Raw genomic sequence first — 26,296 nt, 5'->3', positions numbered from 1 at the left:
AATTTTTTGGTCTCCAGGCTGGGGATAGCCTCAAAAAACATTTTTCCCCCTAGCAGTGTCATTCTAATCCTTAAGGGAACAGAAGACCTAAAATGAAACAAACATGTTTTCTCAAATATGGGAAGGTAAACAAATGCAAAATCAATGCTAACAGCAACAAAAATAGACCTGTTGCTGAGTATTTTTGTTATAAAAGTTGTTTCTTATTTATCTAAAATACTTCACCTTCTGCAGACATCTTCAGTACATTCAACCTGGAGGGATTATGATCATGTCTTTTGTTAATTCACTTTGACCTACACATTGATGTGAGGCAAGATGCATCAGCTCACTCCACAAATGTTAACATTCATGTGTAATCGTGGATGTCATTTGTATCCAACATCTTTGAAGTTGCAATACTCAGTGTTCAGACTTTAGTGAGGACACGTGAGAGGCACAATTTCACTCATGCTTTTAAACTAGATCCTTTATATGTAGTACTTGTATTAGAATGTCCTTCGTTTTTGTTTCTCTTTGGGCTCGATGTTTCATATCACACAGATGTCAAACAGAGGCTTCAGCGGGTCAGAACCCCCGGTCCGGGTAGGAATGCAGCGGGGTGGAAAGCTGTGAGCTATGCTACAGTGACCCAAGTGTGTCAGTCTGTCTGACTGTCAGCAGATCTGTCCACCCACTGCCACTTGACTGAATAAATCCCCCACCGCAAGTCAGCCCAGCATTCTTTCACATAGTCTGAAAAAAAACCTGTTAACTGGCCAAGAGTTGAAGTCAAGTTGAAAGACGTGGTGCCTGGCTTTTCATAAAGGAGAGAGGAATAGAGAGAGAAAGTTAATGTCGCCAGCAGTAAAAAACAATAAAAAAGGAAGAAAATAGGAAATAGTTGGGATGAGGTGGACTGGGTCATGGAAAGTCAGTGGATCAGGGACCCATTTGCAAAACCTCCTCATGTTGTGGATTTAATCAAGTCTTAAAGGTGTGATCTTGAACATCTCCAAAATAGATCTTAGTAAAGATGTTCCAATACCAATTTTTCCTTCCTGATGCTGATTCCAATTCCAATACCTTGCGTATCAAAATTTAAAAGTTCAAACATGTTAAACATTGTCTTAACACAAGCAGCCATATATTGTTGACAGTATCAGTAAATAACACATCTGTATTTTTGTGATTTATGTTTCGTGTTTCATGTGCACATGAAAGAATAAAGCAAATTTTAGGAGCTATAGTGTATTTTCAGAATGTTTTTGAACACCTTGTACACCTTGCTCAAGTTCTCATCTGGTATGATTTTTTTTAATGAGAGCAACAGTCGAATATGATGTTGGAGTGGATTCTGATTATCCCAGGAACTAAACAAATATCCAATGGTCAAAAAATGAAAAGATAGATGCTAATCACTGCAGCGGAATACACAAAGAGGAATAACATTTAAAAACGGTGAATATGAGTCAGTCAAGATTTAAGTTCACTCCTTGAGGAGACAACTCTATTATTGAAAGTGGAAGGAATGACTGTTGTTGTGACTGAAGTGGGTTATTTTTACCTTGGAAATCCAGAGTTCTCCCAAGAGTTAAATTTGAATTTGCTCAGCGAGTTACTCTGGCATTCAGTAATGCTGCTCATTAACTATAGCCTTGTAGCCGAGCTGCACCAATCACATCGGTGTATCTGATATAGGCGGGCCAGAGGCGAGCTAAACAGATGACGACAGTTTAATCTACAAGTAAGCTCTGCTGGTAGCTAAGCGTATGGGGCTCTGGATACGTCATCCTGTGTGTTGCTGTGATTGGTTGTAGTGTTAACCAATTGCGTGCAGTGAGATTTTCAAATACACACTTGGTGCCGCCCCTTGAGATGGACAACTTTCATTACTCAATGCCAGACTCTTAATCTTTCGGATTTGGGTCTGGATTTCCAGGCTAGGTTATTTCACCGCTGGGAAACGAAGAGGAGAACATGACTGTCTACAAAGGATTGGCCTCACTCAATCAATCTCAGCATTGTGTTGGAAACATTTCTTTTGAAACTGTCCATCTGTTGTGGGTGTGCTTACTTACTGTGTCAGATGGCTGAGGGGCTGACAGGGCAGCATCCCTGGCTCAGCTTTAAACAATCCAGGGTAAAGCAAAGCCACATGGACTTTGTTGCTCCAACACAATCTATGTATCGGCATCCGAAAAAATACATGCCTATGCTGCAGCTCTATAAATAGCGTACAAGGTAATGTGTAGTGTAAAACTGTAACATAAAAAGTTGTTTGAAAAATGACAACACTTGGTATAATGGTGATACAAATTGTGTTTTCTGGTCAAAGAAGTGGCAGTAAAACTGTTTATGTCTGTTATTGCGTGTCTGTTTCAGGGTACTTCTAACAGTGGTGGCAGTCCTCTCGTCATATTCCATCCATTTACTGCTAAAGTCTTCTGGTATTGTAGGTATGTATGTAACTTGACAATATGCTATCTTCTGACTCAAGAAATTTCTTGGGATATGCCTTAAAATGCCACCAGTGCATTGCCACTCAATGAAAACTTTCCATGTTCAAAATATACACATTATATAGTTACACACACAGTGTTACAGTATAAACAAGTACATTAAACATACATAAGTAAACTTGAATAGATAGAACAGAAAACAAAATGGGTTAGCGGCTACCTGCCCCTATGGCCTGCAGATCAATCTTATTGCCTGAGGATAAAAGCTCTCTTTAAAATAAGCGGTGTGTACCACGATATTGCTTAACTGATGGTACCTGTGAAAACAAGTGATGGCCTGTATGAGCCTTGTCTCTGATAAACGCTTGTGCTCTTTTTCCTGCACTTGCACATCATACTTGTCATCCAGGTATGGCTTTAGGTATTGCTATGGTAATTGCTCCCTATTATTTTGTGTTATGGGTGAGTGAGGATTGGACCCAAATGCAGAGATGAGGACGGCAGGCAGGTAGGCGGGGTTCAACAGGAGTTTATTAACAGAAAATTAAGGCAAACACAGGGAGCAACAGTGGCTGGCAAATCCAGGAATAAAAAAACGAAGAAAAGTCCCACATGGAAAAAAATCAGAAAAACCGGTCCGGAGAAGCCAAAACAAAAACAAAGAAACTGCACCAGGAACAACAGGATTAACTCACAGGGAAGATGCGACACAACTCTCACAAAGACTGAGTAAACAGGCAGGCAGACGAACAGGACTTCATACGGCATGGGACAAAATGATCTGGCACAAGACAAGGGAAACACAGAGGTTACAGTACAAGAGGTAACGAGGTAATGGGGAACAGGTGAGACATCAGGTGAATCACATCAGGGCGGGGCTGGACAATCAGACAAACAAAGTGAAGCTAGACAAGACAAAACAAGACAGGAAACCAACCCATCAGAAACTAAAACAGGAAGTAGAACAAACAGGCACAGGGAAACACAAGACAGGACCAGCAACATAAGACCAGAGAGAAAACAAAGACAAAAACACAAGGAGGCCAAAGAAAAGGGTAAAATGAACCCAAACAAAACCCCAAACCACAACAATTTTGGATGCCTCGGATTTACTATAACACCTCCAGTAAAAACACTTACAGTAGTGCACTGATAGAATTGACAAGTTTTGTAGACGTACAACATTCCTTATTGCATCTAAGAAAACAGCATTTTCCTGTACCTGTGCCTTTTTTGGAATGCAGTCGGTTTTGTCAGACCAAGTGTTGCAGAGTAATTAAAAACCATCCTCGGCCTCGACAGAAACACCATGTATAGGTGGTCATATTCCTCTTAGAATCAATGGTCACTTTTGGTTTTGCCCAAAGAACACAGTGACAGAAAGGCTGTTCTCAGTGCACCACAGAGAGTTTGGTAACACATACTGAATGTATCTACATAAGAGGGACATGACACTGTCATGACACATGAACGCTAATCCTAACCATATTTGTCATGACAAAAACTAAATGACATTTACGAAAAGAAGCGTCATGTCATAAACGTTTATAACTTGTTTACAATGTTTATGACACGTTCATGACAGTGTCAGGTCACTTTCATGCTTCAAGTAAAGTGTAAACGAAGGTTTTCTCACATCTATCCTGTAGGACTGTTCATTGTCATCATTTATCTTGTTAACTTCCTTCTAATATCAGATATGATATAATCACAATGAACCCTAGAACTGCTACAAAAGTTGTCATGGTTTATTAGATTTACAGTCTCTTTAAAGTCCTACACCTTGTTAGTATGGATTTAACACATTGATAAAATGCTTTTTTATCTGGTGTTTGTGGCTCAGGTATTCGTGCGTATGAGCAGCTCGGCTACAGGGCCTTTGGGACCCCGGGGAAGATGGCGGCAGGTATTGCCATCACGCTGCAAAACATTGGAGGTAAGGTCACACTGCCATCTGTCCTCACACTTACACACATTTTTTAACTTTCCTCTTACTTTTCTGGCATAATACTCATAGTATTCTGTGATTAAAGGTTTGGGATTAATACTACATACAACTCTAACTCATGTTTGTATCTCCTTTCCACAGCCATGTCCAGTTACCTGTACATAGTCAAGTATGAGTTTCCTTTGGTCATCCAGGCCTTTTTGAGGGTGGATTATCCTGCAGGGTAAGTGGTCAATGCATGAGAAGTTTTCATTCGTACTATGCAGTAACTGAATGGATTTCGGAGCCATACTGATAAGGCATTTAGCAAGAAGTAAATGTCTGATTTGTAGCTATTTGCAGATGAGTTAGCTAAAATACATAGATTATTGCCATATCAGGAAATTACTTAATTACTTACTTAATGTTTTCATGTAACTTTACTCAAAAGAACATGTTTAAAGTTGTAATCCTTAAGTTTTCATTCCTAGTTCATTAGCAACACCCATGGTCACTGGTGGTAACTGCAAGTGTAGTACACTACACTACAGCAAGCACTCCCTGAGCAGTTACTTTGTCAGAAGTACCACATAAGAGCAATTGATGTTTTTGTTTACCAAGCAGTCAAAGAAACTTATGTTGTTAGTTCTGTTAACAAAGAAGTCAATTTCCATCATGCCATAAGCAACCTTGATTGAAATTAATGTCATTCCACACAGTTGAAATAATGCTCGACATACACCTGGTTCAGTGTCATTTTTAAACACTGCCATGCCTCGTAAAGGTTAAAAATGTGTGATATCACTTCTTTATGGGACCTCATGCAGCTTTCCTGCATGTACAAATTTTTTAGCCCCCACAGAGGAGTTGTGTCAGGCTGTGTCAGCTGGCGGGCCTGGTGCTGCTGTGGATGTACTGAGCAGCTGGCGTGAGAACAGCTGTGATAGTGACCCTGGAGGAGGAGAGCAGCACGGTCACTGAGAAACGCACACATCAAAACACAGCTAGACTCCATGGCTGAAAACGTAAACCATGCGATATTATTGGCCAGTACAGGTGGCCTCAGGGCGAAACAAAATACACTTCTTCGGATGAAATTTTGAGTGTGATGTTCCCCAACACAACTCAAACCTTACCCAAGTTTGTGTCTCTCCTCACTTACTTTCGGGGTTGGGGGAAGTATTTGGGGGGGGGGGGGGGGGGGGGGGCATATTATAGTGCATGAACTGCGCTGGTGTCAACCTATTTGGAGGACAATGCTACTACAACATGCTACCACGTTTGCTCATGAATGTTGAAAATGATGTGCCCCACCACATATAGTAACTATAGAAGTTATATTCTGTGACAACATGTCCACATTGTTTTTATGGTGTAGGCTTGGCTTTCTCTGTGTAGAACAGTGCTGTGGGCCATGGTCAACAATCACTGTTTATTTGAAACGACAGACTATATTATCCCAGTGGCATTTCATTGTGTGTTTATATGTGTTTATATTGCCAAACTGTAAAAGGGGTGGACAAAATAACAGGGTCATACAATCCGATGCAAGAGCATAAAACAGCTAGGCAACAAATACTTCTTTAAAGCAGAATAATTATATTGTAAGGGTTAAGCTAATAATTGTATGTTAAAGTGAATTACAGCTTACAGTGTTCAGTTTTTGTTGACTGCATGTAGGGATTGTTATTTTTGGATGTCATTATTATTATTATTATTATATTATAATTTAGCAAAAAAATAATCTCCAGAAAGTTACCCAGTGTTTATTTTAAAAAAGTGTTTATTTTCATTATGGAAAAGCAGTCCAAATCAGATGAAAAAGAATCAAGACTACAAAAGTCCAAATGAAAAAAAACAAAAAAAAACATTAACAGGGCAAACACTGTCACTGTTTGTTTTATACATGTCTGGTGGGGCATAGCCAGAAGCTGATTTGCATTTTTTTCCCCATGTTTTCCTTTACTTTCTGTTTCTAGAAAGTAAATGATGAACAGTCGTAGGGACAAAACATTTGATTGAAAATTCAATCAATCAAAAGTGATCTTTGAAAATTAGTAAAAACTGAAAAAGAGCCTTAACTAAATTAACAGTGTCATAGGTTTCAGTTAACATTTGTAGTTGATGGTAGTTAGTGGTCTTTTACTGGCACAGGATCAGCAAAAACTGAACATTATAAGCTTCACAAAGATAGTTCTTGTTGTTGCATGGCTTTTTTATTGCATTGAATTGCATGGGGTTTCTGTTTTGTCCACCCTACATGCATGTGTGTGTGTGTGTGTGTGTGTGTGGTGTGTGTGTGTTTGTGTGTCTGGCACATGCACATCAATGTACAGAGCCCCTTAAGGGTCACGTTGAGATATCTTTCAGGGGACTACTTTTGTGTTACCTCGCAATATGTTTTGCATTACCTCACAAAACTTTTCATCTTTCATTCCGTCTGAGCCATACGTCTATTTAAACAGCTCTTTGCATTTTTATTTGAGCTGGGAATTATGCTGATATACTGCTCAGTGGGCAGATTCATATCTCATATAGGGTATAGGCTATAATAAATTTAATGGACTATTTCTTAAATGTAGCCTATAAAAAAGACAATGTGCGATGTCAGAGGTTTGCATGATGTAGCAATGACCAAACGCTTAATTGTCAGAAAATCTGCAGCTCCCTATAGTGTTACAAAGAGAGAACGTTAGTTTAGGGACAAAAAAAATAAAATAAAGCCTGCACTGTGGTTACAACCAACTATGGCTACAACCCTTCCAGTCACCTATATGTTCATTTTCTACCTGTAATAGACTATATTCCTGTAGGCTACTGTGTGGGACATATTATTTGACTTCACATTGGCCTATTAGGATATTTGGTTTTAAATTTATAGTGTCTAATAGCCTAAATTGGGTCTACTGCTGAATATTATGTGGTTTCTAATTTAGGTGGTGTGTAAATAGGTTAGGTGTTTGTTTACTGTCTGATAAAGAACATAGGCTATTAGTTGTCTAATTTGATACAGCCATGGAAATAAAATAGACACAAGCTACGACTTAGGAAAACATCAGTAAAGCCTCTATAAAGGTCCGAGGTGAGCTGCAGATTCTCTGATAATTTTAACACTGTTGGTTCAACGCCACACGCAATGCACGCACTTTGTCTTTTCATTCATTTAAGAATTGATTATAGAACAGATATGAATGTGCCCTGAGAAGTAGGCTATATCAGCATTTCCAGCTCAAAGTCAAATTCAACGTGCTGATCCATATTAAGGCATTGCCCTGGGCAGCTGAGTGGAAATACACCCGTGTCTCGGGAATGGAAGAAGAAAAATATTGCGAGGTCACGCAAAACTTATTGAGAGAGAACGCAAAACGTATTGCGAGTTAAAGCAAAAGTAGTCGCCTGAAAAAATCTCGCCCTGACCTCTGCGTGTAGGTGAATATGTGTGTTCAACCAGTCAACTTTTCAGCGAGCCGCTGTTATTTCAGTGTGAAGAGTGATACATTTATTTGCTTATTACAGTAAGCTCTGTCACTGTTTGTAGTAATTGTGAATTTGTGTGTTTGTGAAATGCTGTATGGTTGTGTGTATGTGTAATGTGTTGGTGACATATTGTGACCCTGGACGGAGGGCAGGATGACAACAGGATAGATCAGCCTCTTCTTGTTTTGAGATGGGTGTCTGTGTGTGTGTGTGTGTGTGTGCGCAGATCCTCCCACCTGATAGATGTCACAGAATTATTCACCCTACTGTGTCAATCTAAAAATAGCTCACAGAGGTTTGGTTCCTAGACATGGCTGTACATGAGATAGTAGCGTAGTAGGTTGTGTCAGTTTGTCAGACATTTGCCAAATGTTTCATATTCATGTTCTCCATGCAGTCATGATGGTGTTTTTTTGGTTTGGCAGTGGAGTGTGACTACATTGTCTTTGCACATTGTTTAGTCGACTTTCAGTCAGTAGATATCATGTCACTATAAAATATGCTAAGTACTAGGAGTAAATATTAAATTACATTACAAAAACTGACTGCAATTATTTATGAAAGTATGCTCCAATAGTACCATTTGGCTGGCCGAGATAGTCAGCCAGCCAACCAGTTATGAAGTCACATGACATGACCTCTGTGTCCTAGCTACAGACACAGTTCTTAGTGTCCAGTGGGCAAGAAGCTTATTTTTTCCAATCTAGAAATTGTAACCAATTTAATTTGTGTTCACTTCTATTCATTTGTGTATATAACTACTTGGCTAAGTGTGTGTGTGTGTGTGTGTGTGTTGTGTGTGTGTGTGTGTGTGTGTGTGTGTGTGTGTGTGTGTGTGTGTGTGTGTGTGTGTACATATATATATAAATTCCTCAATCAGTAACTCTGCTTTTTCAATCACGTAAGCCTTATGTGTGTGCACCTCATATTCCCCCTGTGTCTTCTCAATCAATATCTGACAAAAAGTGCAAATTCTCAACAGAATTAGGATGGAGAGGAATGTTTGAGCCGAGTAATTACAAATCAATACGTTTATTTCTTTGTGTCTTTCTGCCTCTCTGCAGGGAATGGTACCTGAACGGGAACTACCTCGTGATCATTGTCTCTATTTCAGTAATATTACCACTTGCTCTCATGAAACAGCTAGGTGAGTTTGTAACATCATGTCCTTCTTAGAGTAGGATGCCCATCTCATGAGTGTTTCAATCTGGGCTTTCTTTTAAATTCTGTGAAGAGTTATGTTTTGCATTAAAATTTGATTAAAGCAAGACTATGGAACTTGCTGAACAAATGATAGTTATGAATAATTTTAAATGCTGGACTACTGTTTAGCATTTACCTAAAATGCTAAGCTATTGTAACAGCAGAACCAGTGACATTACTGAGTCTGCCAACTGACTCTGTAATTTCTGTTACACAGCAATATTTACCTTTAAAGGAGCAGTGTGTAGGATTTACAGGCATCTTTTGGCAGAAATGCAATATACGATTCAAATATATATTTTCATCAGTGTATATTCTCCTGAAATTAAAAATATTTGTGTTTTTGTTAGCTTAGAATGAGCCTTTCATATCTACACAGGGAGCGGGTCCTCTTCCACGGAACCCTCCATGTTGCACCACCGTGTTTCTACAGTAGCTTGAACTGACAGACCAAGCACTGGCTCTAAAGAGGGTCTTTTGTGTTGTTGTTGTTTTAACCTGAAGGCCACCGTAGGTTCTACTACATGCTTTCAAAGGTAGAGGTGAGGGGAGGGGTATTCGTTTGGTTGCAATCTGCTACATCACCGCTAGATGCCACTAAATCCTACACACTGCATCTTGTAATTTGCTAACATTAGCCACCAAAAGCTGCTGGTCATACCAGAACAAGTAAGGCTGTAGCAGCAAAACCCCTGGATGAATCCAACTTTTCATTGTTACGACAAAGAATGTTTTATTTCTCCTCTCAAAAGGCTCACTTTAACAGAACAGTTTTGTGTGGTTAAGCTATCAAATTGAAAATACTTAAAAAATTATGCAACAGTTGTGAAAATATAGGAACTACCAACATACCTTTTACCCAACATCCTGCAGTAGAAGCACACAATGAGCTTATATAGAATTTTATGCAGTGACTTGCTCAAGGACACTTCATCTAAGGGGAAGTTTGTCACCATCAAGGCGGTATTTCGTTTTTGCAGTATTGCAAAAGTTTGAGACCCACACATGGATGTTTTTTAAATTTTTATTTAGGGCTGGTTGATTCCCATGTTAGAGCTGGATTCAGCCTTTGTTTTATTCAGATTGTTTTCTGGCAGAGAGAGTCTTTCTCCTCCCCTCCTCTTTTTCTTGCTTTAGTGACCAGTTGTCCTCCTGAGATGTCCCTTGGTTCATAGCTTATGCTCCTGCTTCTGTCACACCTCAATGCATTATGTGTAGCCATGCCTGATAGTTGACAACACTGCTGGATTGCTGTGGGTTCACTCACTTTAAAATAATAACCTTTGTTGCCCTTGTGACACACACAAGTCCAATGTGTTACCGAAAGGGTTGGTTGAGTCTCATGGGGTCTGTCTGAATTGCAGCGCTTCAGATGAGCAAATACAAGAAACAAAACATGCAAAGGAGAAAAAAAGCAGAGAGAGACAGTTTGGAAGTAAGAAAAGGGGGCATATTGTCTGGCCTCTTGTAGGAAGTCTGTCTCCTGATGAGACATTGAGGTCAACAGAGCCAGTCAGTGCCGTTAGAGTCCAGTAATGAGCTCCTACTCCTAGCACATTAAATCAGTCTAGTTACCACAAGGCTTAAACAACATACAGAAGAATATACGGGCCTTCAGGAAGATTTACCTCACTAGTGATTAGTTATTAGAGTCAAACAGGATTTCCCATATATTAGCATTGGTGTAATGGATTTCACATTGAGCATGTCCATGTATTCCCAGAGAAGAAACATGCTAATGAAGCGTTTGTGTTTTAGGTTACCTGGGATACACCAGTGGTTTCTCCCTGAGCTGCATGGTTTTCTTCCTGATTTCGGTAGGTCCTCTGACTCTTGCTATATCTACATGTAAACTAGACATCACGTCTTGCTTCTTGTTTCTTGTCTGTTGGCAGAAACATCAATGCAGCATATTCAGATGCACTGGGATCAGTCTGTAACACCATTTTTTTCACCTTCACAACATCTTTTTAGTATTCCATATTCTCTCTACTCATTGCCATTGACTAATGTTTTTTGCATGCTGTGGTTGCAGGCTGTGTTGGTTCTCTGTCTTTCTCTGACCTAGTTTTAGCTGTGCGAGCTATAATCCAGGCATCGCTCTCTCTCTCTCTTTCTCTGGCTCTCTCTCTGCCATATTTTCTGCCTGTCTGTATGCTACTGTGTCCTACAACCATTGTTTCTGCTTAACAACTCTCCTCTGCACTCCACAGGTCATCTACAAGAAGTTCAATACACCATGTCCATTTGCCGAATATGCATTCAATAGCACTACCAGTTGGCGGAATGTCAGTGCCATGGATCCTGGTGGGGAGCCTGATCCTGCCTGTATTCCAAAAATGGCCAACCTCAACTCACAAGTACGTTTTATGCATGTCACTCAGTCTGAAACTGCAAATGCGCCTCCACTGCCATGGCAGCCACCCACTTATGTCATAGTCATCTTCAGCATGTTGCCAGTGACAGTTCACAATCCAAGCATGGAAATCACACTTGGTTTGGTGTTTGGTGTTATAAGCCCCCAGCATCACCTTCCAAGCAGCTCTGCCTGGCAGGCTCTAGGATTAGGCAATGGTTAGGGTTAGGTGCCTTGAAGTCAATGGTCACAATGCTGCCTGGAAGTTGGTGTTGTGGGCTTAAAACCCCATTGAGCACTTGGTTTGAAGCACTCGGTTGCATTCAGGAGGAGATCAGTTTTTTATTTTTTATCAAGCTGTTAATAATAGACTGCGATTATTGCAAGGCAAAGATGGACAGTGACCGCTGAGATGTCTGCTACTGTCAGCAGAGGACTAAAAATTGCTTTGGCATTCTGTTGCTTACAGTGAGATCATCAAGTTTGCCCTTTGTGGGCCAAAGAGATGGGTAATGAATGAAATGGGAACAATCTGACATTTCTCTAAGTACTCTATTTATTTTACACACGGTGCATACCTTCACAACAGGAGAGAACTCCTTAACACAGCTAGATGCTTACATTTGTTTGATTACAACATTATTTTATTTTTATTTAAACTTTTTTACTTCCCAGTGCAATAGCAAATACTAGTTGTTCCTAAGTAGCATCCCTTAAATACCTATGAGACTTTGCTAACCCGGGCTAGTAAGACCAATCTGTGCTGCTTAGCAGCTTAGAAGTAAGGCATTCTTAAATAGGATGAAGCTGGTCCGCAGCCAGGCCCAAGTTAATCAAAGGGAAACAATTCGTTCTCTGTGATGTGTCTGAGGGAGTAATGGGCTGTAAAGTGCGAGGTTGGTGGTAAGGCGTCTGGGATGGCACTGCTGTATCTATGGTGACCTGTTGGGGTTCATTTTCAGACGGCCTACACCATTCCCATCCTGGCGTTCGCCTTTGTGTGCCACCCTGAGGTCCTGCCCATCTACACAGAGCTGCGCAAGTATGTTCTAATGATGGAAAACTTCTGCTAACTTTTGGACAAGCAATCAGTTGTATAAAAAGAGGAAAGCCGCAATGTGTGATTTGTGCTTGGCTGATCATAACCTAATCACGTGCACTGCTTTCACTTTATTTTGAAATGCGTTGGCCCTGCTTGTATAATTTAGCATGTTGTTAGTTAGGATCATCCTGCTTTAAACCACTGTTGCTTGTTTTCCTAAGATGATTTTGGGATGGGTTTCTGAATCTTTGAGGTATTTTCCTGCAACTAAAATAGCCCTGCAGCTGAAGATGGTATTTTATAGTAACTCGGCTACTTTCTTTCTATGTGGGCATATACGGTAATTTGACAGTGGATGCCCTGATATTATATGTATATGTGTGTGTGTGTGTGTGTGTGTGTGTGTTTGTGTGTGTGTGTGTGTGTGTGTGAGTGTGTGTTTCTATGTGTGTATTTCTGTGTGTGTGACATCATATGGCAATATCTTCTGATTTCAGTCCCAACAAGAAAAAGATGCAGCATGTGGCCAACATCTCTATTGCAGTCATGTATGGCATGTACTTCCTGGCTGCCCTTTTTGGATACCTAACTTTCTATGGTGAGGCCTGGTCCTCCTCCCATTTCAGAATATCTATCTATCTATCTATCTATCTATCTATCTATCTATCTATCTATCTATCTATCTATCTATCTATCTATACTGCCTCATTTTGCTTCTTAATTTTCTTTATTTATTCATGTTATTTATTTTCATATAAGGTTACAAGTTTATCAGCGCATTATTAAGTCTGAATCACTATGTCATAGCAGAAGAGTAATCATTTAGGCTGAAAAGCATCATGATGCATCTGCCCCCTCTAGTGGTCATATTGTAGATCTTACAATAACCATTTATACGGTTAACATCACTTTCTGCACTTAATAGGCATCATGATTTTTGAACGTTTTATTAGATTTTACCTACATTTAGGATGTTAATAAAGCATGAAATCTGCATTATTTGCTATAATACATACCAGTTATTATTAAAATGTTCCTTTTTTAAGTTACTATCATCAGTACAAACTTATGTTTTGCAAGCTGGTTTGGGAAGGAGTGTTCTTCCTTTATCATTCTTGGACCTACCCTATTTTTTTCATTTTGGATCTATTTCAGGGGAAGTGGAAGCAGAGCTGCTTCACACCTACAGCCGCATTGATCCGTATGACACTTTGATTTTGTGCGTGCGTGTGGCTGTGCTCACTGCTGTCACACTCACTGTACCCATTGTGCTCTTTCCTGTAAGTACACTTTTTAGCACTTTACACATTGGCTTACTTCAGAGAAATCATAAAGCAGTTATTTTCTTTATGCAGTGACAACTGACAATTGCGTATTTTGTGTCATAATCAGGTACGGAGAGCGATCCAGCAGATGATGTTTCCCAACAAGACTTTCAACTGGCCCCGTCATATTGCCATTGCTGCCGTTTTGCTCACTTTTATCAACCTGCTGGTCATCTTTGCCCCCAACATCCTGGGCATCTTTGGGATCATTGGTAGGTTAGAACAACCCTGGAACAAGGGTGGTTTAAGGCATAAAAGCACCAACAATAAGACAGGCTCAGTTACTAGTAGTGGCATCCTGACACTCCTGAGTAGCTTACATGATCTCTTTATTATAAAAACAACAGTTCTTTCTAGATGTTTCAGATTCAGTTTTTGGCACCTTTTCTATACATTTTCAAACAATCACTACTGTGCTGTCAGACAGAACTAAAGGGAGTGAGATTTCAGGATGAATAATTTGTTGTTTTTTTGTCTGATTTCCAGGTGCCACATCTGCTCCTTGTCTCATCTTTATATTCCCTGCTGTTTTCTACATTCGTATTGTACCCAAAGAAGAGGAGCCAATGCACTCGCTCCCCAAAATCCTGGTGAGCATCTCATGAAAATAACAGAAAATTAAGATCAGTTTAGTTTCAGTTACTTAGGTGAGGTTATATAAAGCTAAATGTCTAAGAAGTTCTGTGGATTGGGAATGACTAAATCGTATCGTTAAGTTACTTTCTAAGGGATAGGTAATTTGTAGTTTTTTAAATTTTTAAATTCAAATATCTTAAAAAAGACCTCAAAAACAGTATTGGTTGGGATTTCTAGGTAAATCAACATTGACATATGTGTCTAGTTAGCTATTCACATGTTTGATGCTTTACTATGGAAGTTACTGTAAATATCATAATAGGATACATCCAGTTAGGGTTTCTACCTTGCTCCCCTGCTCTCTTGTCACTGTCTTTAACTAAATCACTTCTCTCTTCTAGGCCGCCTGTTTTGCTGGGATAGGCTTCCTGTTTATGATAATGAGCCTTAGCTTTATCATCATTGATTGGACGTCGGGCACTAGCAAAGCCAGCAATGGTCACTAGACGTCACATTTCATTCTTTTCACATTTTATATTGTTGATTTAGATTACTGTGTTGTAATGTTACAGTTTTGACTTTGAATGATGTTTGATGTTGAAGATGTCCTATCTCTTCAATAAGAGAATATTGGCAACAGAGAAGGAGTCTAGATTTCAGAATGGCTCTCAGTTTCTTCTCAAAAGCTCTCACTCTAATGACTTTACACTGTACTGAACATCTGGCCAAACAGTAACTGCAGATCCAGGCATAGACTTTCCTAGAAAGTGGATAGTTGACTTTACAGAATAGGCCAGGTAGCATAAAGATTAATGTTGACATTTGGAGGCTGTGCCTTGTAAGATGGATGTAAAAAAAAAAGATAAGTAACAATATAGAATATACAGTGTTGCTGTCTTTCTACACCTGTCCTTGTGTGGGGTGTAGGCATCTGCAACCCCTTGCCATCCTTGTCTTGTCCCTAATCATATAATCATATGGTCTATGATCTGAAAACTGCTACTCAGATTATAAACACAATCTGAGGCATGTCCCTTTGAACTATTAAAAGACAAAAGTGTATTTAATGATAGTCCATTCTTTTATGATTTGTATGTCTGTTGTTATCATTATTATAATTATTATATTTCTACATATTTGCTACTTTGTGCAACTCAAGAGGAAAGTGATAGTAAAAGCTACTGCACTGAAAGAAAGCTAAGTTGAGGGGATAGTTCAACATTTTACAGAAAATATGCCCACTGACTTTCTAGCAGAGAAGATTGACACCACTCTCTGCTTGTTCAGTGAATTTGAAGCTGCAGCCGGTTAGCTTAGCCTAGCATAACGGTTGAAAAACCTAGAACAGTTTCTGTTCTGTGTGCAGCCTTTAGCTCCTACTCCACAAACTTTTTCTGCTGCTGGTTATTTTAAGGTTTGGAGGTGTTAACATTGACCTCTGACAGAGCAGGGTGCAAAACCACAGTATGTGGTAAAGGGTTGTGAGCACAATTATCATAACAATCCTACACAATATGATCTAGATGTGTATTTTATATTAATAATCACTACTTGATGAAAACCTCAGAAGAAGCGTATGACATGATTCTCAGTGAGGCCATCAATATCAGAGAGGAGGGTTTTTTGGGTAGGAATGTTTTTAAATGGTCTGGCTGGTCATATCACTACATTAAACGATGCTTAGTGCGTAGAACTTCTCTATGTATTGCTGTGTAAATTAAAGTGATAAATGATACTGAAGACCTCATCAGTTGGATTGTACTGATCAAACGTGATAAATGAAATGAAAAGAAGTTACCGCTCAGTGTTCTTAATGATTGAGCAGGGAGGATTTTTACCTGGATGATGTGTTGTTTCTGAACATTTACTGGACGTAATCAGAGATAACCAAAAAAACAACTACAGGGTCACTTAATGAAGTGTTTATTAACAGTTTGGTGTCTGTAAATATGTATGTGTCCAGCACAAGCTTAACCCCATACAGAAATTGCAGGCATGGGATTACTGTCTCTTTAACAATATTGAAAAGTTGGTGGTTAGCAATAGCACTTTCTGTTGATAAGCACAACTTCTTGTATCCATTCATAAGTTGAACAAAAATTCACATAGGCTATTGGTAGATGTGGTTTAAGGGCATCTCCTTTTTGTATAACTAAATCTTTGGTGAAGTAATCAATCTAATGTAGAATACGAGCAAATGTATCAATGGTATAATATGGATGTCTTCTCAAACATTACTTATAAAAGAGTTATGGTTAGCTTTCCTGTGAGCCCTTGCGATCATTCCTGTCCTCCTCTGGTCTATTCTGTAGATAAAACAACTATTAGTTGGATGTACTGTTGGAGGTTTTAAAGTGTCCGTGTTTTAAAAAAGAAAAAGAAAATGGCTCCATTGTATTTGAACCAGGGATAGATTGATTATTGGACCGTTTTTTGGCAGTTTGCAGATTATTTGTATCTGCTTTTTATTTGCCTGATAAACAATGAAGTTAATTAATTAAAAAGTGCCCTATTTTGGCTCTGCTACATCTCTGTGTCTGTCCCTCCACTTGGGCTTCGCTCTATCTGACTATTTTTTACTGTGATTTATGTTGAACATTTCTAATCTATAAAATAATTGCTCTAAGCATTTAAACAAAGTTTTGTGTTGGATTTCCTAACATTCCAAATCTTACTTTTGACTTAAAGATTTTCATTTTTGCTGTGAAAGCATATTGGTTCCAGATATCGGTTATCGGTTTCATTAACTACTAATAATAGGTATCGGCCTTGAAAACCAATATCAGTCAATCCCTGATTTGAACTATAGTACCTACTGTATACATTAGTGTCTGGACCTATTTTCCGATCAGAAGTATAATTCAAGTGTTTGGCTCTTGCCATTGATCGATTAACTGTTGTTTTGAACTTCATGTTTAATGTTTATTTGGTTGAATCTGATTCAGTGATGAAATGCAAAACCTGTTAATGATTGAGTGTTTGTTTTTTCTTCTTGTATTCGTCTTCTATAGTCAGTGGTATATCATCAGTGGTATAGTTTGGGTCATTTCTGACTGCTTACTGCTTCCTGGCAGTCAGTAATCTACTAACTTGGAGATGTTAGTGAGCTGGTGGCCAACACTTTTAACTCTGTTACACCATACTATAGTAAGTTCTGTGTGGGTAAGTGACCATTGTCCAGTCAATTTGTGACACAACAAACCTCTTTTAATACCTTGTTTTTCATTGTATCTAGATGTTTGTCTGTATGTATCTGATACAGAGGGAATCATGTTAATCAGCCACTGAGGCATAACATAGTGTTTGACCAATGCAAGAGTTATATTTATCCCCATCTTCCTGTTCCTAGTTTGACCTTATTTTGGCTGTATGTATAATGAAGCCATTTGGTGAATCAAATGAGTGTCATGAACAGTTTTCAATGGTGCACCCACACAAAATACTTCACAACACGCAAAAGATAGAAATATAGACAAGGCTGACACAAGATGATCTTTGTGGACCTATATTTAGATCTCAGTGTTATTAGTCTCCGTCTTAGTGATTCATTGAAATGTGTATGATTGAATAGTAACATATTGAATATTGACATTGGCCAGCATTTATAAATAATGTATATAAATGTATACCCTTTATATTCTTTATGCATATCTAGTTTATACTATTGTAAATAGCAATATACATTTTAGTCCAATTAAAAATATAAATGTTATCATTTTTAAAGTGCTTTTAAACCTTTTTGTCCTTCAATTCATGTTGATTTTCATGTATCTATATATTTTAATATCGCTGGCAGTTCTTGTACTGTAAACAATGTTGCAATAAAGATAATGAGATAACAAAACTGTGATCTCTCATTATCTGTCAGATATGCTATAAGGAAACAGATGAGAGAATGTGAACTGACTTTTAAGTCTCTGTGGTTTATACAAATTGACAATTCCAAAGTTCAATCTATTGCCAACATTATTATCATTTGTTATCATTTCTAAGTGAAACACTTGAACAGATTCTGTGACCTTGATGACTTTCGTGACCTTGATGACCTTCTATAATGCATCCTTCAGTTGGCTGTTATATATTGCGTAGATTATGTGAGTAAATAAACAATGATATTTTTCAACGATAAGAAAGACACTTATATGTAGTTTTATTGTTGTATATATTCTAATTGTATAATATTTCACAGACGCATATCATTTCATTTTACCCTAATCAAATAACTAGCATTGTCTCTCTTTGGCAAAAATGCATAGCATTTATATATGAATAAGACTTGTAGTAGCCTACAATAGTGTAAAAAAGGAAGTTGTTAATGTGTCTTTGAGGATCAGGAGCCAGTCCACAAGGTGACACTGTAGAGCTTTGGTCGGCAGTGGCACTGGCTGTCAAGTTAACCATCATGCAATGTAACAATGTTGGGTTTTTATAGAGCATATTGTGTTAGATTAATCAATCAAAGTGTTAATTATCTAGATTATCTTGAGCTAAATGTTTCCATCTCTCAACCAGCAACAACACTGAAATTGTGGTTGTATTACATCAATAATAAAAATCCAGTTAAATACTAGTATACCAATTTGCAAGGGACCATTCGGGTGAGTACTCGGATGGCCTACTTTAGCAAAAAATATTTTTTAATTAAATACAATTTTGAATGCAAAACTTTTTAGCTTTACTTGTAATGAAGTATTTTTACACAGTGATATTTCTACCTTTACTCAGGTAAACAATCTGAATACTTTGCCCATCACTGTTTTATTTTGTCAAAATAAAATCACCAGCAGGCTGTGAAAAAAGTCAAATCCATATAAGGTATCTGCCCACTGGTTAATGGTGATAGCGATTAGCCCAAAAAAATGTAGGCTATTAAAAAGCTAAACAAAAAAACAACATGAATCTCTCTTCTCGTCAACTGAGGAATCACCACATTGTAAAATTAATTGATTAGTCAATTTTTATTATTTTGAAGTAATTAATTTTAACTTTTTTATGTCTTTGCTTGCAGCATAGCATATGAACTTTTCAAATTTTTTTAGAAATTTTCAATTTCCTCGCGGGAGTCATCCCAAAAGGATTAATAAAGAGAAGTCTAGTCTAAAACTCCAAGGCTAAAGAGTGCTTGAAGGAAGCTTTTTTTGACTACATTTCCCATGAATCACTAGGAGTGGGCGTTTTTATATTCTGATGAAGGCTGGCCCTGCTGCTGCTGAGTTGGGGTGACGGCGCTGTCTCGCTGTTTGTCAGGCGGAGGTGAACTTCACGGCGGCTGCGGGTGTGGCTTCAAACGTGATAAATCTCAACGCGGGGAAAGAATGCGAAACGGCAATAGGGATTAAAACAAAACGAAAAACGTATAAAGCAGCAAAGATAAATATCCTCTGAAAAGGGGTAAGCGTGTGTCCGGTAGCCTCACTGCCAGCGGGAATCCGTGTGCTCGGGTTTCAACAGCTGGAATACTTTTTTGCTGAACTTCGTGGTCCGTTTTTGTACGTTTTAACCTGCTCTGATGGTCTGTTGTAGGAACTACAGAATTAGCTAAAACTCAACCGTCTAAAAAAGTTCCTCAAGCTTTGTTTTCGGCAACCGGGACAACTTCTCCACTCTTACAAAAAAAAACACCAATGTTGGCCAAGTGACTGAACAACCAACGAGTGTTTGGGAATTGAATACGTTAGAAATCCAAGTTCACATCGCAGGAGGAAATCTATGATTTTCGTTCCCTCTCGCGGATGAACGGACTCCGTCACGTTTGTCGCCACCCATCAAAAAGGGAAGTCGCCTTATTCAACTTCAACCCTTGTTTTTAAATAGGGGTTTTCGGACTCAGTCGTCAATTATATATATTTTTTTTCCTGGTGATATTTCCCCCACTAAGCAGCAGCCCTGAAGCGCGCACTAGGAAACATGGGGTGTACAGTTAGTCAGGAAGATAAAGCCGCGGCCGAGAGGTCTAAAATGATTGATAAAAACCTGAGAGAAGATGGAGAGAAGGCTGCGAGGGAAGTGAAACTGCTGCTGCTGGGTGAGTAGTCTGTCACAACACTGAGACTGGCTTGCAAAAGTGCCTCATTAGCAGTTTATTACAGACAATTCATGCAACAGCACGAAACACTTGATCATTTGTACAAATATGACACAGCATCAGACAAAGTATGACGCTGCTGTGTAAGTTAGCTGAAGAGACAAACGTGGCAGCAGTAACGTTAATGCCACCATGAATGCAGTTTTGTGTGAGTGTAGTCCTGTGAACTTGACCTGCCACTACCCAAGTTCAGATGTTGAGAAGTAACATGTCCTGTTGGGCACTTTGTCTTTGTTCTATAGCCTCTGCTTTGATGTAAATATATATGCACTATATTGAAAAATGTTTGGAGGGTTTTGAGTTGAAACAGCAGTCTGGATCACATGTCCAAGTCCAGCAAAGAATGGTTTTAGATGCTAAACCCTGGATGTTGAGTGAGAGATCAGACCACGGTGTTTGATTTCGTTTGACAGGGCAGTCTCATATTTGCAGTGGTTTCCTCCCACCAGGATTGACCTCAGGGCTCAGACATTGCGGGGTCTGGTTGATAATGAGTGGGCTGCTGTTTGGACAGAGGGTGAACAGCCCTGACTGTTCCCAGCATTGGCTAGAGCTTACACATATGTTTAAAAAAAACTGATTTAAAGTAGGGAGTATGACACTTCCGCAGGCTTTTAAATGTCTCCCTGGTTCCTTTTTACTTTTCTGCTTTGCAGCTGTTACATACAGCAGCTGGCCACATTGCTATTGTCTGCAAAAGTCCTTTTAATATTGAAGCCATACTGACATCCTTTTGGTTTTACTTCCAATGTGCTTATCCATTTTTATTCAATCATTTGGTTAAAGTCAGTAAATTCCTGCATCAGTGGTATGTTTCATCTCATGGTCATTGATCCCTGCTCGACAAGGTACTCCAGTAATTGCCTCAAGGGAATGAATGCGTTTTTGAGTGACTTGTTTTCTTAGAACAGACCGTGATTTTATTGAAAACACCTCGCCGAACATATGCTCAGGTTCAAACTGATATTGATCCTGAGAAAACTGAGGCAACTTAAATTATGATATAAATAATATTTTTATTCTGCACCATTTTCAAACATACTCTCACCTTTCATTAGCTTGTATACATCTGAAGTAGTTAGTTATTTAGTTAACCCATGCATTTTGTAACAGGTTGGTGATCACAGAGTCACAAAATTGATTTGTCTTCCTCTTTCCTGAAAGAAAATGGAAAATTCAGATTTAATTGATAGGGAACACGTGATTTTTCTCTCCTCTTTCTTTGAAGAGACGGCTGGTTGAAAGTTGTTTCCCCTGCCTCAGGTGTCAAATCAGTAATAACCATTCGGAGCAGTGTATGGGGGGTTGACAGGAATTATAGGAGAGTTCTGAATTTTAATCAAGGGTTCGTAAATGTGTGCGTAAAGGCTCACGTCATGCAAATGAGACTTTTCTCTTCACTTGTGTACTTAAAAAAAAAAGAAAGAAAAAGATGTTGCAGTTTTCTAGTTGTAGCTGAAATTGTCTATTGAGTTGCTGTATGTGTGAAAGAGGTGTGACATCCTTTCAGAGGTGCAACATCACGCCTCCAGGTATGCTTTTCAGCACTCCCTTCTGCTGCCATGGTATCTGTTGGAACAGCTGAGAGTAAGCAATCCAGTAAGCAGTCTGTCCTGTCTGTCCAATAAAGACAGTCTTGTAAATTGTAATCCATATCCCTCCAAAAGCAAATTCAAGAGACTCTTGAGATGAAGAGAGGGGGTTTAGGTTGAAGGATGCCGCCCCTTAACTGACACGATGGTCTCTTTTTGATTCAACTCTGCATCACTGCCTTCCTTCAACAAGCAGAGAAAGTCTAACCACAAAAATCGTAATCCAAATGTTCACACTTATACTTAATATTTTACCTGGTGTAAAGAAACAAATGTAATTAGGAATTTCTAATGCCATACCACAAAGAAGGCTGTGTTGGATTGTTGAGTCGTATTAGTTGTCCCGAGAGAAATCCATTAGTTAATGTAGCAGAGAGGACTTCATACTGTTGAGGCTTTAGCTTTCATTAACTGGAAGCACTCATTCACAGGCGTCTCTGCTGATTCTGGTCTTTGATTGACATTTAATCTCCTCTCGTCGACAACGTAAATGTCTCTCTGCTTGATTTTCTCTATTCTTTGGCTTACTAACCTTGTTTTCTTTCAGCTCAGCACAAATGAAAAGTTTGTTTTGGCAGCTTAAACTGTGAGAACAGCAGCCTTGTAGTAGGAAATATCTCTGCATGATTCAACACACACACACACACACACACACACACACACACACACACACACACACACACACCACACACTTCTCTTCTAATTGTAAACACATTGGCTCAGAGGCTTGATAGGCAATGCTGCTATGTACTGTAAATACAGTGGCATACGGCATGCATGAAAGCCACATTTACCTCTAACACGATTAGGCTATATCTATTGAACTAAAAACGTCTTTGATATGTGTGCACATTACATTGAAGAAGCGTGTAGCACATGTGTGTAGTGGAATACTCCCTTCCCCTCTCCACAGCTGTCAGCTTGACAGGGTAGAGGTGATAAATGATGGAAAGAAAGACAGTTCTATTGGTCTGTGGTGAAAAAAAGAATGTTCCTGTTCGTAGAAAAGAAACAACTTGGTCTATTTTAAATCTTAAAACAACTAATATAGCAGCACTTGTTATTCATTTCCAATGAGGATAGAGGATGTGTTTTTATTTATTTTTTATTTTTTATTTTTTTTTAAATGATGTGACATACAAGGCATGCACTGCAGTACACATTATAGACTCAGTTTATGATTTGGTCTTGCTTCAGTAGTCATGTTTTCAATGAAACTTCCTCAATTAAACAAAAAAGGTTTTACGCTCGCTTGAGTTTTTTTTGGTCTTTGTCAAAAAAATAGTTTATGTGCTAAATGGGATTTGGAAATGCCTTGCCAAATAACATTTCACTCATATGAGTGATCAGTTATTTCCGCTATCTGTGTTTTCCAGATATTCTCTTAATCTCTGGACTGCATGAAGCATTGCCAATACTAACTGACGCAAAATAACATTTAAAACTTGCTCAGTTGAACCAAATTCATGAATGCCTCTCCGTTCTCCTTTTCTCTCTCGTAGATAGGTTAGATGTGGTTAGATGGATCCAGCTTCTGGTGAAACTACGCTGTAGCCTAGTTTATTCACTCCAAACCAGTTGATGGAAACATCCCTAATTTGCATTTCTTTTTTTGTGACATTTCAAAAGTTTTTTTTCTTTTTTTTTTAAATTAACTTGACAATTTAATGGAAACACAGCTAGTGTCGAATTGGCTTGGATTCCATTGAATAGCCCCTCGTGCTTACTGCAGCTAGCCTGCCACATCTCAAGTAAGAATGCAAGGCTGGCCTTCTGTTTAACCGGCAACTGTTTTATTCGTGATCAATGGTCAACCTAAAATGAAAGCGGCAGCCACATTACATTGCTCATGCCATGGGATGGGAAATGTGCTATTAATGTTTTCAGGCTATGAATATATTATCTCCGTGTGGAGAGGGGATGTAAAGAGAGGCTTGTGTAACTAACTAACTAACTAACATGGTCACCTTGACTGTTTTTACGTAAAGACACTGGTCATTATAATGAACCAACATTCTTTTTTTTAACAACAGACAAAAGGGAAAAACACGTGATATGAAAACAGTCGTTCTTGCTTCCTCTTTTAAATCTGGTCTCTGCAATGCTCATGGGGAGGACGCACGCTCATTAGTCTGCATAGTTTGCTAAAGCTTTGGTAAGGAAGTAGGGAAATGGACTCGCAATGAAGCAGTTATTGGATGTTGGATCCAATGAAAAATCAAGTTCGATACTAGGGCGGCAACAACGAATCGATAAAATTTGATTAATAAAAGATCATTATCGAATGTTCAACTATTATGCCACTCAATAGGTCGCGGAGATGTTTTGATTATAAAAAAATGTAGTTGAGCGCAGAGTGGGATCTTCAAGAACAGAAAGCGCACTTTAAAAATCCCTCTCCCTGCCAGTGTACAGTGTGTTTGAAAATAAAATGCATTGTGTTCAATGGGAAACCGTTTTTTTTAAATTTTTTTTTTTTTAACCCAGACATTTCAAAAAGAAAACATTGTAAAGCAGTAATTGCAATACCGTGAAACAGGGATATTTTTGCTGAAGGTTATCATACCGTCAGAATCTCATACTGGCCCACTCCTATTCTAGTCACATGTTAGCAGCCAAAACCAAATTCATAGCCCTATCTCCGGTTTTACAATCTGTTATATTAGGAGTTGCAACCATTTCTGTTTGAATTCTTCTTAAATGTTAATAATATTTTATCCAAGCTACTACGTTTTGAAATTAGAGTCATTCCTGCCACAAATGGAATTTCCCAGAAGCATTTCTTATCTTGCAGTTAGGGTCACATTACCTGGGCAGATAAACTTCTGCTATAAAAATAATTGTGGGTTTTTCCTTTCAGTAATGGTCTTTTAAAGTCTCGGACATTAATGAAAACATAACACCTCCTTTTGCCAGATGTAGATTAAAAAAGATGGAAATCTGAGAATTTCTTTTTTTAATGTATGTCTTTCAATCAGGAGAAACTTAGTTGCAGATATGCAAAATTGTATTAGTAAGCTACATGTGAACAATCTAAATGTACAGATCTAAATGTGATTAGACTCCATCGTATAAAATATGTTTTCAAGGTTTAGGGAAACCCAGACATATCCTCAATGGAGTCTTGACACTGGTGGGGAGGTGAAGGAGCACAAAGACAGGAACAAAGGAACCGACCGGCTCGGACAGTCGGAAGAAAACCCAGGGTGCCGTGAGCGAAGATGACTGGAGGAAGAAGGGGAGGACGAGGGCCGCACTCTTCCTGAAATGACAACTGACAGCCGCAGAGGAGAGAACAAATTTAAAACAGGGATGTCCCGCTGTGATTGGCTTGCGAACACATAACCGATACTGATTGGTTTAACTGAAAATAGCGCCACGAAACAGCTGAACAGTATAGGATATGAGTGATAAAGTTATTGAAGTCTCCCTGACAGGATTTACGGCCAGTTACATTAATATTTGAGCTGGGCAGAATATTAATATTATATCAATATCGTGATATGAGACTAGATATTGTAGTAGATTTTGGATATCGTAATATGGCATAAGTCTTTTCCTGGTTTTAAAGACTGAATTATAGTAAAGTTATGTCATTTTCTGAACTCACCAGACTGTTGTAACTGTTCTAATATTTGCCTTTACCCACTTAGTCATTATATCCACATTACTTATGATTATTTATCAAAAATCTCATTGTGTGAATATTGCTGCGGTATCAATATCAAGATATTTGGTCAAAAATATTGTGATTGATTTTCTGCATATTGTCCAGCCCTAATTAATATGCAATATATATATTTTTTTATTATTTTACTTTTTGCAATGAAAGGCCACAGCCAAACACTTCAGGGTGACATTTTAGCACACCTAATTGTTTTTAGGTTGTAACCACTGTCACACATCTTCATTGGCAGTTTCTTCCTGTTGTCTTCATTTCTCTTAAACGCTTTGATTAGGTAACTTTCTCATATATTAGCGCTGCAGACACAGTATTGATCAGAGAGCGAGAGGGCCTGTATCGACTAACGGAGGCACTGCTACCATTTGTGAAAGCCATCAATCCAATCTAAGAGTTAAATTGGGAAACCTGAGCTATAAGCTACTGTGGTAGTACGGTTAGAGAAGCAGAGAGCTCAGGCCTCTCTCTGATCCTGTTATTATCTTTTTGCCAGTTGGTGATTAGAGGTGTTTGACTGTTCTGCAAACCTCTGGAAAGCTGCATCTATAAGGTCCAATTCCTTTTTTATTTACTTTCATACTTCTCCAGGT

The 26,296-nt window shown here is 38.7% G+C and overlaps 2 protein-coding genes and 1 long non-coding RNA gene across 6 annotated transcripts in view; 2 read left to right on the top strand and 1 right to left on the bottom strand.

The window, feature by feature from the left end:
- LOC116688381 (sodium-coupled neutral amino acid transporter 3) overlaps positions 1-16,587 on the top strand; it is a 44,637-nt gene extending 28,050 nt beyond the window's left edge. For all 4 annotated transcript variants that reach the window (XM_032514405.1, XM_032514407.1, XM_032514406.1 and 1 more), the window contains 12 exons: positions 2,365-2,438; positions 4,285-4,377; positions 4,531-4,612; positions 8,910-8,992; positions 10,807-10,865; positions 11,262-11,408; positions 12,367-12,446; positions 12,944-13,044; positions 13,602-13,726; positions 13,839-13,983; positions 14,258-14,361; positions 14,749-16,587. In XM_032514405.1, coding sequence (XP_032370296.1) covers positions 2,365-2,438; positions 4,285-4,377; positions 4,531-4,612; positions 8,910-8,992; positions 10,807-10,865; positions 11,262-11,408; positions 12,367-12,446; positions 12,944-13,044; positions 13,602-13,726; positions 13,839-13,983; positions 14,258-14,361; positions 14,749-14,853 — 1,198 coding nt within the window. In that variant the 3' untranslated portion in view covers positions 14,854-16,587. The remainder of the gene's footprint in view (positions 1-2,364; positions 2,439-4,284; positions 4,378-4,530; positions 4,613-8,909; positions 8,993-10,806; positions 10,866-11,261; positions 11,409-12,366; positions 12,447-12,943; positions 13,045-13,601; positions 13,727-13,838; positions 13,984-14,257; positions 14,362-14,748) is intronic.
- LOC116688438 (uncharacterized) overlaps positions 1-26,296 on the bottom strand; it is a 466,907-nt gene that overhangs the window by 236,349 nt on the left and 204,262 nt on the right. The gene's annotated exons all lie outside the window — the stretch shown is intronic.
- Positions 19,560-26,296, top strand: part of LOC116688402 (guanine nucleotide-binding protein G(i) subunit alpha-2) — a 60,717-nt gene continuing 53,980 nt past the window's right edge. Inside the window, exon 1 of the mRNA XM_032514437.1 lies at positions 19,560-20,372. Within this exon, the coding sequence (XP_032370328.1) occupies positions 20,255-20,372 (118 nt within the window). The 5' untranslated portion in view covers positions 19,560-20,254. The remainder of the gene's footprint in view (positions 20,373-26,296) is intronic.

Source organism: Etheostoma spectabile, chromosome 4 (assembly GCF_008692095.1).
Source record: "Etheostoma spectabile isolate EspeVRDwgs_2016 chromosome 4, UIUC_Espe_1.0, whole genome shotgun sequence".
Classification (NCBI taxonomy): domain Eukaryota; kingdom Metazoa; phylum Chordata; class Actinopteri; order Perciformes; family Percidae; genus Etheostoma; species Etheostoma spectabile.
This window is presented reverse-complemented; position numbering and strand designations above follow the sequence as displayed.